The sequence below is a fragment of the Mustela lutreola genome, chromosome 1 (genome assembly GCF_030435805.1).
Source record: "Mustela lutreola isolate mMusLut2 chromosome 1, mMusLut2.pri, whole genome shotgun sequence".
Taxonomy (NCBI): domain Eukaryota; kingdom Metazoa; phylum Chordata; class Mammalia; order Carnivora; family Mustelidae; genus Mustela; species Mustela lutreola.
The window spans coordinates 232461349-232477489 of record NC_081290.1 but is presented as its reverse complement, the minus strand read 5'-3'; the positions used below and the strand labels follow the sequence as shown (position 1 = coordinate 232477489).

Sequence of the window (16141 nt, the reverse complement as noted above, 5' to 3'; positions counted from 1 at the left end):
GCCCAGCCCAGTGACCAGTGGAGCTGTGTTCTGGGAAATACAGAATTGCTGTGTCCTGTCACCTTACCGTGAAACCTGGGCACGTCCCCCAACCCCTCTGGTCTCTGGTAACACTGGTGAAAGGAGGGTCTAAAGAAGAGAGCTGTCTTGAGTCCCCTCCCTGCGCTGGGCCTCGGTTTCTCTAGATGGCAGATGGGCTGCCAGCCCGACAGGGGGTGATGACCATCTGATGATTGATGTGGCCATCTGGACTCTGTCGAGCCCAGCTCAGGACGTGCGGGATGGGCAGACCCTGCCCAGTCTCCGAAGAGCTTGTGTTCTGATTGGGAGCCTAATACCATGGGGTGCATGCCTGGAGCCTCCCAGAACCACGTGCTAACGTCAGGCTGGGGAAACGGACTGGAGGGTTGTGTGCCCAGGGCCTAGGGGGCTGACAGTGTGGCTGGGCTGGCAAGATGGGCTTTCTCCAGCATGGGAGGTGGGAGCCCCAGGAAACCTATTTGGGCCCTGCTGTGTCAAACTGGGCCTGCCTGGTGCGTAGCAGGTGCACAGTAAACGCTGTAGCCAAGCGAACAAATTCATCTGTTAAATGAGACCCCTGTGAAAGGAGCCTGAGATCTGGAAAGAGCCACCTAACAGATGATGGTGACAATGACAGTCATTTTGGCTGAACACAAGGTGGGTGGGAAGAGGTGATGTGAAAGCCTAAGAAGGCTGGAGGCCCAGGGATGACCCTCCAAAGCCAGATAGGACTGCTTGGGGAGGATCAACTGCCGTCAAGATCCTTTTTTTCCGATCCTTTTTTTCCGGTTGACTCAGAATCTTCCTCAGCCCCAGGCCACACTTCTCTGCTTACTCAACACCCCCTTCCAGGCCCAGCTTAAGCCCACTCACAGCAGGAAACCTTTTGGAAGGTAATACTGAGGTGGTGTCCCAATCCCCTCCGCTGATGACTCTGGTAGTCTGGGCCTTCCAACTGTCAGGAGGCCTGGCCTTTCTTCTTCCCAAATACCTGTCAGCAGGCCGCTTGCTAAGTCTTCTCTATCGCTTTCTCTGGAGGATTTGACCTAGGTCCTCCTACTGACTGGCATCTCCCCTATCAAACTAGAGAGTCCCCAAAGTGTAACCAGACTTCCTTTTTCAGATAAGGGTCTCTGTGAAGACAGATGTGAGGTCAACAAGAGGAGATAGATTAAGGCCTTCCTGGTTGACTCCCAGCCCAGGGACACTCCCTGAGGGCCACACAGAGAAGAGAAAAGGACAGGTTGGCATGCAGAAGGGGGCTCCCGGAGGCTTGGCACCCCAGAGATGATGTGAGCCAGAAAGAGTCCTGGGCCACCCATCGGACGAAGACCTCACAGTTGGCTAATTCACCCAGTGCCATGCCCAGTCCAAGCTGCTTTTGAGCCAAGGAGGCACCCCTCGGGATACAACCCAGGCCCCACGGCTTGGGCCTGAACCCCTCCCCACTGTGGCACATTGTAAGGGGGTAGTAAACACAGTGAGCCTACAACACGTGCATCCTTTCTCCGCCCTCCTCCAAAGCCCAGCCCAAAACACAACACAGACCCAAACGAAAAGAACAAAGCTTCCCAGACCACGACATCACCCGCCGCCTGCCTGTCCAGCGCCTGCTCCACCGGAAACCCAAGACAAAGGCCTTGGTCAACGTGAAGAGGATGAAGGGCAAAGGGTAGAGGCTTGGGGTGGGCCATGACAGCACGTCACTGGGGATCTCTGGGGACCTCATTGGGAGGGAAGCAAGGACAGGATGGCAGCCAAGACCTCCCTGTACACACACATCATTCCACAAACATTTATGGGACACCTGCTGGATTCCACACAGCCCAAACATTACATACCTCATTCCTCACCTCCACATACCTTGAGCACACACTTGCCCCCTGACGCATACTCCACAGTTCTCAACACTGCCTACCCCTCCACGCATACACCACTAGCTCACCGACACCCTTCACACACCCCTCACCACACACCACACATAAACAACTCACAGAGAGAAAAGATCACATAATCCACATGTCACACTGAAAAGTCACACAGCTCACACACCCACACTTCACACCACACACTAAAGCTCCCACCACGCGCCTCACACACCCCACACTCACCTCCCCAACCACAGACACACACACACACACATCCAATTAAATTCAACACACACACTATCTAGACATGGAGACACACCCTGCATAGATGACGTGCACACCTAGTGTCACACATTTGTGGACACACGCGGACCTGTGGCAGAGACAAGCCTGCCGGCACATCGCCTCCTGCTGCCCACGTGCACATGGGCACACAGACACACAGACACACACACACACACACACACACACACTTAGCTGACCAGTCCCTAGCCTTAGACCCCTCGGTCCTAGCTGCTGCACCCTTCCCTATCCAGAGGGGGCACAGACGGCCATCACACAGACACATGACACTCAAACACCAGCTCCTGGGTCCAAATACATTTCCCAAGCAAGCCCAGGGTGTACCACAGTGACTCTGAGCCGCCTAGGCTGTGAACACACTCAAGCCCACACACGGCTCCCCCACCCCCACTCCCCTCCACCAAGATGCCCAACGAATCCCTCCATCAGGCCCCCACAGTGGCTTTTCCTGGCTACACACAACAGCCGAGAATATATGCAACCACCCACAAAACCCCCCCATGCAGGCTGACCCTACAACTCCACCCCATGGAGACAGACACACCGCATACACACATGTTCCCTGGACACACAACACTCGTGCATACAGCTTCCACTCCACACTCACAACACAGCCCTCCTAGCAGCACATGACAGGCAATGCCATACACACCATCTTCACACACATCCGAAACCCCCATGAGTCCCCCCCCAAATTATCGCATTGGTGATGCCACACACAATACTTCATGACACATCACATATGATCACACACAAGGCACACCCAACACATGAAACGTGGCCCATCCTACACAAACACACATACACCCCAGACTCACCCAGTCCCGGAAACCTCCCACCACAGGTCACTGGCTCCAGATTGCAGTCTACTCCCCCATCATTCCTCCATCCCAAGCCCCTAGCTGTCCCCAGTCAAGACCAGGACGGTGGGGATGGGGGTTGTAAGTTATGACCCCAGGACTCCACACATAGTCCCCACCTACCTTAGATCCATGGGCACCGCCCAAGGGCTGTACTCTCCATCTTTAGTCCCTTCCACCAGCGCCCACACCATGCCATGCCTGACAACATGGGGCAAGCAGAGGTCCTGGGGACACTGGCCCCATACTCTGAGTCTACCCATTCCCCACCCCAAAGCAGAGGCAGATATAAGGGGAAGGAATGATCACAGGGTGAGGCCCTAGAACAAAGATAGAGACCTAGAGAAATGGAGGGGATGGACAGACTGAGAGAGATGAATATGGGCAAAAGGGACCAAAAGAGAGAAATGGAGGGGTAGAGAGAGAGGATGCCCAGAAAGACTCAGAGAAGGCAGAGGAGAAACCAGAGAGTAAAGTGGGACCACCACACTGGAGAGAAACAAGAGGAGAGGGTGAGACCCCTAAAAGACGAGAGGACCTCTTACAAAGGAGAGAGGAAGGGTAGGAAAGCAGGAACCAGGTGGAAGGGGGTCCTGCAGAGAAAGACAAGCAGTGATAGAAAGAGGTGTTTGGACCCTGGGGTAGAGTCCCAGGTGAGGACTGAAGACCAGATGTTTGAGTGGGAATCTGGGTGGGGGCACAGATGAGGCTGTGGAGTAGAGGTGCAGGGGCTTGGGGTGAGGCTCCAGCTCTGACAGAGATCTTGCTTGAGAGCTGGGGGTTCAGGTGTTCTGGGTGTACCTGGAGTCCGATATATATATATATATATATATATATATATATATATCTCGGAATTCAGGCATGCATATATATATATATATATATATATATATATATGCACACACATATATATATGTATATATATAAAGTGGGTGTTCAGGGTTTTGGGCAGGGTCATACATTTATCTGGAAGGCGGGGGGTTCCAGGTTTGAACAGAGCTCTCCGTGGGGACTGGGGTCCTACTCTGGACTGGGAGTTCAGTGCTTGGAGTGGAGTCCCAGATCTAAAAGGGGTTCAGAGTCTGGGGTGAGGTCTGGACTGTGAGCTGGAGATTCAAGGGCTCCGGGTATGGGCTGCAGTCCCGGCACAGGAGTGGAATTCAGAGCTAGGGGAGGGGGCCTCACTTTGAGGAGGGCTCTGGGGCAGAGTGGACTACGGAGCTGGTGCCCGCACGCCCCTTGGAAGACCCGGCCGAGCGCTCGCCCGACACCCCGTCCTCCTCGTGCCCAGCGCTGGGGGGCCCCCCCTACCTGCAGGCTGTCGGCGCATGGCTGCGGCGGCGGCGGCGGCGGCGGCTGCTCGTCCGGCTTGAGGAAGACCTGCTGGCCCCGCCTGAGGAATTGGACAACAGCGATGAGGATGTGGTGCAGCACCAGGACCATGCTCGCAGCCGCCCGCCCGCCCGCCGGCCCGGCAGCTGCGCTCGGTCAGCGCGTCCGCGACAGCTCCGCCGGGTCCGCGGGAGGGTCCGCCCAGGCCCCGCCCAGGCACGCCCACTCCCCGCCCCCCGACCGCGCGGCCCCGCCTACCCTCCCGCCGCCGCGCGCTGCACCTCTCGGTTCGTCCAACCTGCGGACCCCCCCAGGGCCCCCCTCACCGCCTGGCTCTCACCTCCCTTTTCTCTCCGCTCTCAAGACTCTTCCAGCTTGTCCGCTATTAGGATCCCTACCAGGTAGCCAGCTCTCAGCTTCCGCTCGCTCCTCAGGCCTCTCGCCCCTCCTATCGCTACCTCGCCTCTCGGAGCCCCTCTCTAGTCCGATCACGTCCTCTCCCACCACTTAGAAAGTCCTGGGGCCCGGCCAGAGCCCCAAATCAGAGACCAGCGCAGTGACAGGAGGGACGGAAGGCGGAGGGTAGAGGGGGAAGGGGCCGCTGACCCGATGCAGGGAGCCCCGGGCCGGTTCCTCTTCAAGTCGGGGAGAATTATAGAGGTCGCCCGGCGACGGACAGGCCTGGGGCAGTTGCCAACCTGTGAGGGGGGACACGTGCGCACAGACACGAGAGCACACACGGACAGGCGCACCATCTCAAGAGCGGGGTAGCGGCCCCGGACCCCCTGCACTGGGCAGGCAGGTCTGCGTAGGCGTCCCCGGAAGCCAGAGAGGGTGCGGGCCCCTGGGCCACACAGTAAACAGTTCGCCGGTGGGACCCGCGCGTACGGAGCGCAGTTCTCCGCAGAGCGGCCTCTGTGCTCTGGCGCCTGCTGTAGCCGCGACACTTCTGCGCCCTCTGCTGTCCTACCGCGGCAGCGCGGCCAGGCCCTGTTTGCCGTCTGCCCTGGCGAGGAAGGTGGGGGGGCAAGCGGAGGGAGGAGGGGTCACCTGGGCCAGCTCCCTCTGGACCCACCCAATTCCTAGCCTCCACTTGCTGTGAAATCCGCTGGGGTGGTAGAACGTGTCTGGACTGGAGGGTGTGCTTTGGATCACACCTGGCCTTTGTCAGCGACTTGCAGCATGACCTTGGTCAGATTCCCTCCCCTTTCTGGGCCTCAGTTTTCCCATCTCTTTCACAAGACTGCCAGGATAATCAACCCCGATAAAGGTGGGAAGGCAGCCAGAGTCCCCTGACAGCCCTCGCTGTGATCTGACCTGAATCCTTCCCACTGCACTGCAGGCCCCTTCTCGGCAACATTCCCCCTTCCCCACTTGGAAGGTGACTCAGTGAGCCCCCAGCCTCCCCACCTTGTGGGGCTGATTCATCTGGGGCCTTTCTCCCTGAGGAGTGATTTCCTCCACGTTGAGTCACTGAGCCCGGTCCTGGACACAGTCCAGGCCCCTGACACAGGCTGGACCGAGCCCTTTCCATCTTATCAGCCCAGGGGGAGCCCCTCCAAGCTGGGATTTCTCCCACCTCTGTTTCTGAGGCCCAGCTCTGAACATGCTTCTTCCTCTGCTCAGACACCTTTAAAGATTCCCTACCACAAACACCAGAAAGCCCAAATCTTCAGTCTGACATAGCAGACCCTCTGTAATGTAGCCCTGACTTATCTTCTCAGCTTTGAACCTCTTGCCGCCATTCCTTAAACTTATACTTCCTCCTGTACTCAATGGGTAACTGACTCATCCTCTAGACCCTTGCCCATGCCACCCTACCCCTGATGCCCTCCAGATCTTGTCAGCCTGCTTACCATTCAGGGACCAGAGGCCCACATCCTCCAGGAGGCCTTCCCTTGATGCTACCTTAGTCCTCTGGGTCCCCCTTCTTGTGTCGTTCCTGGGAGCCATGTCTGGGAACGTGGGGAGGAGTACAAAGCTTTTCTGTCACTAAGTGATCCAGGCCAAGTCAATGTATTTTACTTTATCTTCAGATTGGGGCAATGTGGCCTACTTTTTAATACCCTAGAAATCGGCATGGGCTAAGGTGATGTAAAGGTTCTGGCCCAGATAAGGGCCTCCTTTCCTTTCTTGGCCTCAGTTTCCTGCTCTGGAAAGCGGGTGGGTGACCAATGTAAAGACTATGCAGAAGGACTGAGTCTGAGCCCAGAGTATGAAATGCTTGGCAAACCCTGAGCACCTGTTAGTCCTGGGCTTTAACAGCCTGGCTGGAACACAGGCGCCAAGAGGCTATCTGTTACAGCCACAGGACACAGCTATTCATCAGGGGAAGCCATGTCAGACCCCGCCGACCCTGGCCCAGCACAGCCATTATCCCTTGGGCTCTCAGCTCTAAGCTAGACCTCCCAGCACTCACCTCCTAATAGGTTGTTTCTTAAATCTTCCTTGGCCATCTTATACTGCAGCTCAGTGGCTGGGGCCCCGGGTACTTGCTCTGTGTCTCCCTCAGTCAGATTCACTCTGCATCAATCCTTCAGACTCAAGCATTCCTCTGAGGGTTTGCATCCTAACTCTGCCACAGACTTGTGGGATTCTGAGCAGGCTACTGAACCTCTCTGGACCTCATTTTACCCATCTGTGAAATGTTAATACACTATATTTAATAAACAAACTTCCTTCTTTTGATGCTTGGCAGGATACAGAGGCTTTTTCGAAAACATCCCGCCATGTAATCCTTGAAAGTCTCCATCCAGCCCGCTCCCAGGAGAGGCAGCCCAGGCTCCTCGAGATGGCAGAGTGACAGGCCATGCCTAAGCCCTCACTGCCAGGAATTGACTCTCCCTCCAAGGCTAGAACTCCTTCATTCCCCCCATGAATCCCTGTCTGCCAGCTCTTCATTCTGTGATTCTGTGTTGGGTTCTCACCCTGGCTCATGCCTGGGACTCCCCCACCTCAGGTACTTTTAAATGTTCCCAGGTGATTCTAATTTGCCGCCAGGTCTGAGAACAGAACCCCGGATGAGATACATACTGTTCCTGGCTGACCTCAGTCCCATGAAATCGAGGGATGAGCTGACCCCTATGGCCTGAGTGTTTATATCTGGAGCTGGGGGACTGTGTGTTCAAGGGGCTTGAACATTTATTTCCAATACTTACTATGAGCCTCCCGGTTCAGTGCCTCAGGAACAATATAAGGTCAGATCTGTTATTAGCCACATTTTACAGATAAGGACTCTGAGGCACAGAGAGACCAAGTAACTTGTCCACAGTCACACAGTTAGTAAGTAATGGAGCCAAAATTCAAACCCGGCCCATCTGGCTCCAATCTGTGCCCTAAATTCATGCTCCACATCTTGAAGAAAAGCATGTGAGAAAAACAGATTTTCCCACCTCTCCTTTTGCCCCCAACAATGCAGTGACTGAGGGTTCTATGCTCCCAGTCCCTGAACCCTCTGCGCGTCTCGGTCACAAGGAAGCCCGGCCCCAGAAATGCCTGCCCCAGCCCTTCTAGACCCTTCTTTTCATCGCCCCACCTTATGGGCCACTCTAACTGTCCCATGGCCCAGCTACTGAGTATTTTTAGGAAAAAGTGACTCAGCCCACAGCTTGTCAACCTGGGTACCAGGCCCCCCAGACCTCAGGCCCTGTCCAGAAACGAGGTCTTTGTTGTTCCTGATGATATTGACACCGCTGTGGGCCACCATGTTCACAAAACACTTTCTCAGCTGGGCCAGGAGAGTGGACTTTCCTGCTGGCCATCCCTCCAGCTGACCCCCAACAGACCCCCAATCTGCTCTCACCCCCCATGCCCACATGTCCTACTTCCACAAGCCTGTCTGGTGTCTGACATGCCTCCCTCCTGTGGCTGCTAACTGTGGTCAGACTCCTGGAAGCCCAGGTTCAGATCTGAAGGAAGCCTGCCCTGACATACTGGGGGACTTCAGGCAAGGTCTGGCTCTCAGATAGCTCAGAAAAGTGAGCTTGATTCTCACTGAGGGCTCAGGCAGCTTAGGTGGAGGGAGGCAGCATCCAGGTAGGCTTAATTGGGCACAGAGCAGCTTTCTTGGGCAGACAGGCCTGTCTGGGCATGCCGGACCCAAGGACCGTGAACAAGGACCAGATCCCCGTGTGGCAGGCTCCTCAGGAGACAGTGTGTATGACTCAGTTTTTCTGTGACTTGGGCGTGGAGCCGAGAGACTCTACCATCCTAGGGGCCCTGCAAAGGGACAATCCAAGAAGTGCCTGGAGGAGGTGACATCCCTGCAGGTTCTGTGTCCATCTATAGCCTGTCCTGCACGCTTCAGCCCTGGCGAGAGCATGGGTATAAGCCACCCTTAGGTACCTGTGTGTGTGTGCAGGTGTGTAAGGCCTAACACCCGAGCCTGTGAGCATGGTGTGGGTGAAGGCTGGAGAAAGTATGACTACAGGTTTGTCATTTTATTTTTTTGTAAGGATGTGCGATCCTTCCATGATATAGCTGAGTGTGTGTGTGTGTCTATGGAACGTGCGTGTATGTATGTGTGTGCACACAGGTCTATGTGTGCAGGTGCAAGTGTGTACATACACACGTAGGCATATGTGGACAGTTGTAGGTGTGCACGAGTGTCCACATAGCAAAAACATACATTTACGTGTGAATATGTGTGCAAGTGTGTGAGTATGCATGTATTCAAATTCATACCTAACAAGAGGCACTGCCAAGGCCACCAGCTCAGGTTAGCTCTCTGTGTCCCTTGGCTATGGCCCCAGATGTAGGGATAGCCCTCACAGAGAAAGGATCCAGCCACAGGGAGGTGCTGGGAAAATACGGATTTTGGCTCTGGATGAAAAGGTCCTGCTCCCAGAGCCCTGGGAGCAGCTGAGTGGGGAAGAGCACAGGCTGAGCAAACTCAAGCCCAGGGGAATCTGGAGATGGGGAGGAGTCAGCCGAAGTCTCATCCATTTCCATGTTATTTGTATACACATTTGTCTGCAGCAGATGGCCAGGTCCATGACCCTAGAGAGTTAAGGGAACCAACAGGATTCTGGCCCAGACTAGCCCAGGGCCTATAGTCTCACATCTGGGCTGAGGTTCACGGGACTCAGGCCTTTGCACATGTTAGGACTTAGTATCTTCTCCTTATCATCTACAAACCCCAAGATCCTTCTACCACCACGCAAGGCCTCCCTGGGACACCATAATCACACACACACTCACCATCTTCCCACAGATACACACACACTCCTACCGCTCACACACACACACGCACTCTCCTATACCTACACACATGCTCACATGACTCCTACACACAGAGGCATAGGTGGGCATGTCTGCCTCAGGGCTTCCTTCAGGGACCACTATGCCTCCTTCCCAAGGCCCATACCCACTGGAGTCGTCTTTTCTGCAACCTCACCCACACTCCATGGCTCCCAGTTGCCTGCTGGACAAAGCTGGAGCCCTTCAAGGTCCACCAACCAGCACTCGCCATCTCCCTGTGCTTTGCCAGGTGTTCAGCCTTCCCACTGTGCTGTCCCCTCCAGGGAATGGGACTCTTTCTTTTTCATTCATCGCTGTGACCCCAGCACTTAGAACAAGGCTCAACCCAGAGGAACTGCTCAAAAAGAAATCTGTGACTTCGTAAATCAGTGGTAGAATCCTCCTTCCAGCCTGGTCTGCTCCCTTACATAGGATTTGCCCAACTGTCTCTGTTTCCCTGTGTGCCTCCCCAGTCAGACCTGTTGCCCCTCCATGAAGAGATGGGTCTGATTCAGTTCCACGTGTACATGTCCAGCTCAGGGCCGAGCACAGAGTAAGAATGCAGGGTGGATGTGGGGGCAGAGTCCAAGGTGTCGTGGCCCCCTCGACAGGCACAAGGATATCTGGAAGATTGGGCCATCTGGGCCAATCACACAAAGCCTACACATCCCAGGGAAGAGGCCTCCCCACAGTCTACCTTCATCAGAGCCCCTTTCTAAAGTCACCCTGACTGGTGATCTAGGCTTTGCTCGCACACTCCCAGGGACAGGGAGCTCACTTTCTTAGCAGCCAACTCCTTCCTCTGTGTGGTGGCTCTGCCTGGTGCTGACTCCTCCCACAGCACCATCCTGTTAAACCCTGATCATCCTGAGCCACGATTCCCATGGAAACCAGGAAGGAAGACTTGAGCGAAAGGAGAGGCAGATCCCAGCTTTCCCAGCAGCTCTCCCAATCTTTCCAGCTTTGGGAAGAGATGGGAAAAGGAGCTCTTGGTTCTCAGCCTACACCAGGGAAAGACAAATGGGTTTAAGGTGCTCAGATTCCCCTAACCTCAACTACCATCCTCCAGAGCCTGGGGTGGGGCGGAGACAGCTCAGTGCTAAGAAACTCCTCAGCAACCTCCACTGAGCCCCACCCCCTCACTGAGCTCCAACCCTGAGTCCCGCCCCTCACCTTCATTGAACCCGGCCCCCTCCCCAGATCCCATCCCCTCACTGAACTCCCATCCTTCTCACTGAACCTGCACCCCTTTATTAAGCTCCACCCCCCTCACTGAGCCCCCTCCACTCATCCCCCACACCCCTACTCACACCCGTCTCCCTCACTGGAGCCTCCTTCCTTCCAGTCTTGGGGACCATGAAGAATGTTCTGACTCTAGCCCTAGGAGTGCCATGTGGAAACGTTTCCTCCTGAGCCCTGACTCAAAGGCTGGGTAGATAGAGGAGGGCAGGCTGGTCCCCGGCCAAGGGTGTCTGCCCAGACTCCCATCCAGCCCCGCCTGGACAGCTGCAGCCCACCAGCTTCCTCTGCCGGCTCTTCCTGGTCTGGCCCTGCTCCAAAGGGATCTCAGGCTGCCGTCGGTCACTGACCCCAGCAACCGCCCCAACACACACCAGGGTTGCTCAGAGCTAAGCCCATGAGAGATACCAAGGCACAAGAAAGTCTAAGCAACAGGGACTCAAGGCCCCGTGCTCTGAAAACTCCCTGCTGGTGGAGAAACAATCATAGAGAGAGGCCCCTGTCTGTGGCTTTGAGGTTCCAAGAATACCCAGAGCTTTGTGTTCTAAGAAAATCAAGCCTCTATTATAAGTCCCTTTATTTCAAGAGTCTGTGCTTCTTAGATTCTATGCATGCAAGAACCTGGAGTCCTGAGAGTACAGGAGTCCAGGACCCCGTTATTCTAACTGCCTGACAAGCCAGAACTCCGCTAGGGTCTCCACAACCCTCAGAGCCTGCTGGTCTGGAGGCTTTAGTCTCTGTGAATACCAGGTAAGAGAGAGGGGCCCCAACGAACCCCAGCACACTTGAGGTGCATTCCTCTGCCCTCTTGCTAATATGGCTGTCCATCGCCCTCCTCTCTGCTAATTAAATCTCAGGCAACTTTAAAGGAGAAGGGAAGAACTGCCATCAGGGACTACCTTCTAAGTGCCAGGCACACCTGGTTGGTTCTCTCATTTAATCCTTATGATATTATTAGCCTGACTTGACAGTTGATAAAACTGAGGTCCTGGGGCATGAGGTCATTTGTGTAAAGTCACAGAGCTAGAAATAGTAGAACAGTAATCCAAACTGGGCCCCGTGGCAGACCATGCCTCCTGGTAGCAGGCTGATTCGGGAGAAGAGCCCAGGGGGCCTCCTTCTGTCCTCCCTCCTTGGCCCAGGGTCCTGCTGGGGCAGCTTCTCTTGCCCCAGCCTCCCCAAGCACCAGTGGCAGAGACTGTGGCTCCCTCTTCTCTCTCCTCCCGGAGCTGGAGGCAGCCTAGAGCTGGCCACATTTCCCGTCCTGATTGATCGCAAGGCGCTCGATCCCGCAAAGACTCGAAAAGACTCTGTGCTGGGACCAGGAGATGTGGCGTTTTGTTTCTAAGCAGCCGTCGCTATGGAAGCCAGGTGCTGCCAGCCCAAGGCCTAGCAACAAGGCCCTGGCGCAGGGCCGGGCAGGAGGGCATTGTCGGGGGCTTCCAAGGCAGCCAGTGAGCAAGGGTGTGTGGGCTACTCCGTGCTCCAGGCTGGAGGGCTGGACCTGCTGCCCTCACTGGGCACGCGATGGGGGGACAGAGGCAACGGGGCAGGACCTGGCAGGCTTTAAAGGACAGAAACCCAGAGATAAGAGCAGAGGGAGACTTGGGAGACAAAGGGAGTCCAGAGACAGCAAAAGGCAGAGACATTATCAGAAAGAGGAAGACAGGGGAAGGTGGTAGAAGACAACTGCTGGTCAGAGTCGCGGAGACCACTTACTTAGACAATTGGCAAGGAAGGACTGACTCCCAGAAGGGCCCGCCTCCAGAGAGGGTGTGTCAGAGAGCAGGAGGAAGCCGCAGGGGATGACAGAGATGGATGGACAAGTGACAGGAGGAGATAAGCCTGAGGCAGGAGGCAATAGAGTTAAATAATAAAGGAAAGAGGACTCAGAACGGAGGGGCAGGCGGGGCCGCAGAGACTCGGGAGGCACAGCAGAGGACTGCAGGGGCAGGCCTATGGCAGTAGGATGACAAGGGCACCAAAGTCACAGGTGTCCTGAGCCGGCCCCGCCTCCTGGGTCTGCCTGGAGGAGGTCACCAGCCTTGTACGACCAGCCCCTCACCCAACCTCTCCCCCAGAACACAGAATCATCTAGGCCCTCACAAAGAGGCTGGTCAGAGGTCGCATGTCTCTCTGACCCCCCCAGGGACAGTCTTGCCCAAGGTCAGACAGTGAGGCACTCTCTGAAAGGGCAGGAAGGCAGGCGTCGGGAATCCCAGTCCAGGGCTCCTCCCACCCTCACCCGAGTCAGACCGCTCCCTGTGGTTTCCCATGAACATGTGGCCAGTATAGAGAGGGACGTGTGTCCCCCTACCGGAGTGAAGAAGATGACAGAAGCTAAGATGGGACCCCCTTTATTTCCCTCTTCCTCAACAACCCTATGTCAGGGCACTGGGGATCCTGTGTCAGGACACAAGGGGACCCAAGGATGGAGCAGACAGCATCTGGTGGAGAGATGGCCCACACCTGTCTCTGTCAGGGGTGTGACTAGGAAAGGCAGGCTCTGGGGAACCCCGAGTGGCCCGGCTCCTTGGGAACAGGGAAGCGGCAGGCACTTAACAGGCAACATCTCATTTGATCTTCACCGTAAGCTGTTATAGATGAGAAGACTGAGGACCCCCAAAGGAGAGTGAATCATCCTAACTACCACCAGCCAGCAGGTGCCTGAATCAGAACCTGAACCCAGGTCTCTGGAGGCCAGTGCCAGTTAAAGTGACTGACGGAAGCCTGTCTGCCGGGGGCCTGCTCAGGGGCCCTTCCCAGAAGGAGCAGGGGACGGTATCCAGCCCTGCTCTGGCCACCATTCCTCCCAGTGCCGGATGCCCTCCCCCCATGTCAGAATGGGGGCTAGGCTAGCCTCCTGTCAGGGGTCTGGTACTAATCCCCCCCTCCACCCCACAAAGGTAATTGTTCCAGTAATTGTTAACACTGTCAGCTGCACCTGACAGCCACTCTGGGAGCTCATGTGCCTCCAGAGGCCCCCCAACTCCCCATCAGTACCAGCCTTGCTCTCTCCACACTCCTGAGGGAGGATCAAGACGCAATCTAATTAAGCACCTACTATGTGCCCCACGGTGGTGTGAAGCACTTTACACTCATTATCTCCTTAAATAGTCTCCTAGGGCTCTGAGGGTTTGCCCCCACCTCCTGCCACTCTCGACCCTGGCCCTTCTGCTTGCCCTCCCCACACCTCCCAGCACCTACCCCAGAAGCAGCTTCTGGAGCAGCAGAGCTCCAGAGCCGTGGGTGCACACAGGTGCCTGAGAACTGGCAGTTTGATCCTGAGCTGCAGGGCTGACTATGGGGGGGCGGGGTGGGGGAACAGGGAGGCGTAGGACAACAGCAGGAAGGGGAGAGAAAGGGAGAAGGGAGAGCACATGGAGCTGGGGGCACAGGGCCAGCAGGCCACCGCTCACCAGCCACACTCCGCATACATGGGCCTGCCTTCCGGGCCTGGGCTGCAGCTGGATCATCATCGCCCGGACGCACCAAGCTCCCTTGAGCCCCAGTTCGTGGAAGGCGGAGCTGCAGGCATTATTGATTGGCTGCCTCCAAGCCTCCTCTTCCGGATGCCTGGAGGCTGCCTCCTCCATGCAGCCCTCCAGCTGATTGGTGTCACTGCCAGGGTGATTCTGGGGGCAGCCTGGGGGCGATGAGCAGAGACTCCTCATCTCTTCCTCAGCCCAGTGCTCTCCCTACTCCTCTGGAAGCTGGTCTGGGTAGATGAGTGGCACAAGGGCCAGCACGGAGGCTTGTGTTCGTACATGGATGTGTGTGCGTGCGTGCTTGTGTTTGTGTGCGCGTGTGTGCACACATTAAGTAAGTCAGTATAGCAAAGGAGTTGCTAATAATAAGATGTAAGCCATACAACTTAGGTTCAAATCCCAGCTCCTCCAGTTCCTGGCCATGTGCACCTGTGAAAGTCACTTAACCTCTCTGAACTTCAGTTTCCTTATCTCTATAGTGTGGTTAGCAGTAGTACCCAACTAACAGGATAAATGAGAATACACATGCAGAACTCTGGCACAGTGTTTGGCATACGGTATTTCTTGATACATGAAAGTTTTTTATTTTATTACTGTCACTGTGAGCATGTGTGCATGTATGCATGTGTAGGTATCCTTGGGAGGAGGGATTTCTGGTACTCCAGCAAAGGGGTGTAGGCTGCTTCCTAACCCTTGACTCGCCTAGAGTAGGGGCTGCAGCCGTACTCCCAGCCCAACCTCAGAGAAGGGGGAATAACTGCACTGCTCCTCTTTCCCTCCCCCGGCCTGCAAAAATACTCTACCTGTGCTGGGTAAAGCTGTAGGGGGGAGATGGATGGCTTGGCGGCCACCAGGCAGAACTGGTGATTAGAAGGCTAACAGCCCAGCATCCGGAAAGGAATGGGAGGGAGGCTGAGCTGTGGGACCATCCATCAAACCTGGCAGGCCCAGCAGTGCTGCATAGTGGGATGGAAGAGAGGCAAGGGGACAGCTGCGAGGTGGAGGAGTGTAGACAGGCCAAGGGCCAGGCAGCCAGACCCAGCTCAGCTCTGATCTATTCAGTAACCCTGAGTGAGTCACTGTTGCCCTGAAACTTCAGTGTTTTCATCAGGACAACGGGGCTAAATGTCTCTCTCTGCCCTGATAAGTTCCAGCTACAGCAGACCCAATATCAGACCCCCGGGCCAGGAAGAGCCTAGGGTGAGTGTGAGGGCCTCAGAGATGCCCTTACCTCCTGGGCGTGCCCCATGCAGACAAAGATCCCTGAGAGTGCAAATTAAAGAATGCAGCACAGTGCTTGGGCTGGAAGCCTGACGGCCCAAGTTTCTGACCCTAATCAATTTCTGACCGTGATCTCTTGCTGACCTCAGCCAAGCCTCTGGCTTCCCAGGTCCTTCCTTGGATGCTCTACCCAACTACCACCAATACACAAGAGGCAGGGAGGGCCATAGCACAGCTCTTGCCTATGCAAATTTCATTCAAACTAAGGGTGAAGTCATCCATAGGCCCTCCTCACCTTTTGGAGATAGTGGTTACCTGGAAAAGTCCTGGCCAGCAAGTCTGAGGCAAGAGGTCCTAGTTGAGTTCTACTGGGATCCTGGCAGAGCCCATAGCCTTGGTTGGCTTTAGTGACCTCAGCAAGCTTGAGCAAGTCACTTTCTCTCTCTGTGCTTCAGGTTTCCCATTTCCAGAATCAAACACTCAACAACAACAATTCTTCAGGGGCTCCTCTTTTCCTATAGGACACACTGCAAATTCCTCATTGTAACCACAGCCCCCGAGTCCTTCCCCA

The 16141-nt window shown here is 55.6% G+C and overlaps 1 protein-coding gene across 3 annotated transcripts in view; it reads right to left on the bottom strand.

The window, feature by feature from the left end:
• Window positions 1–16141, bottom strand: part of PDE2A (phosphodiesterase 2A) — a 92347-nt gene that overhangs the window by 60586 nt on the left and 15620 nt on the right. For 2 of the 3 annotated variants that reach the window (XM_059133498.1, XM_059133515.1), the window contains exon 2: window positions 4364–4445. In XM_059133498.1, the coding sequence (XP_058989481.1) occupies window positions 4364–4445 (82 nt within the window). Of the gene's footprint in view, window positions 1–4363; window positions 4523–16141 lie in introns of those variants that run through there. The other variant, XM_059133506.1, reaches the window with a different exon arrangement.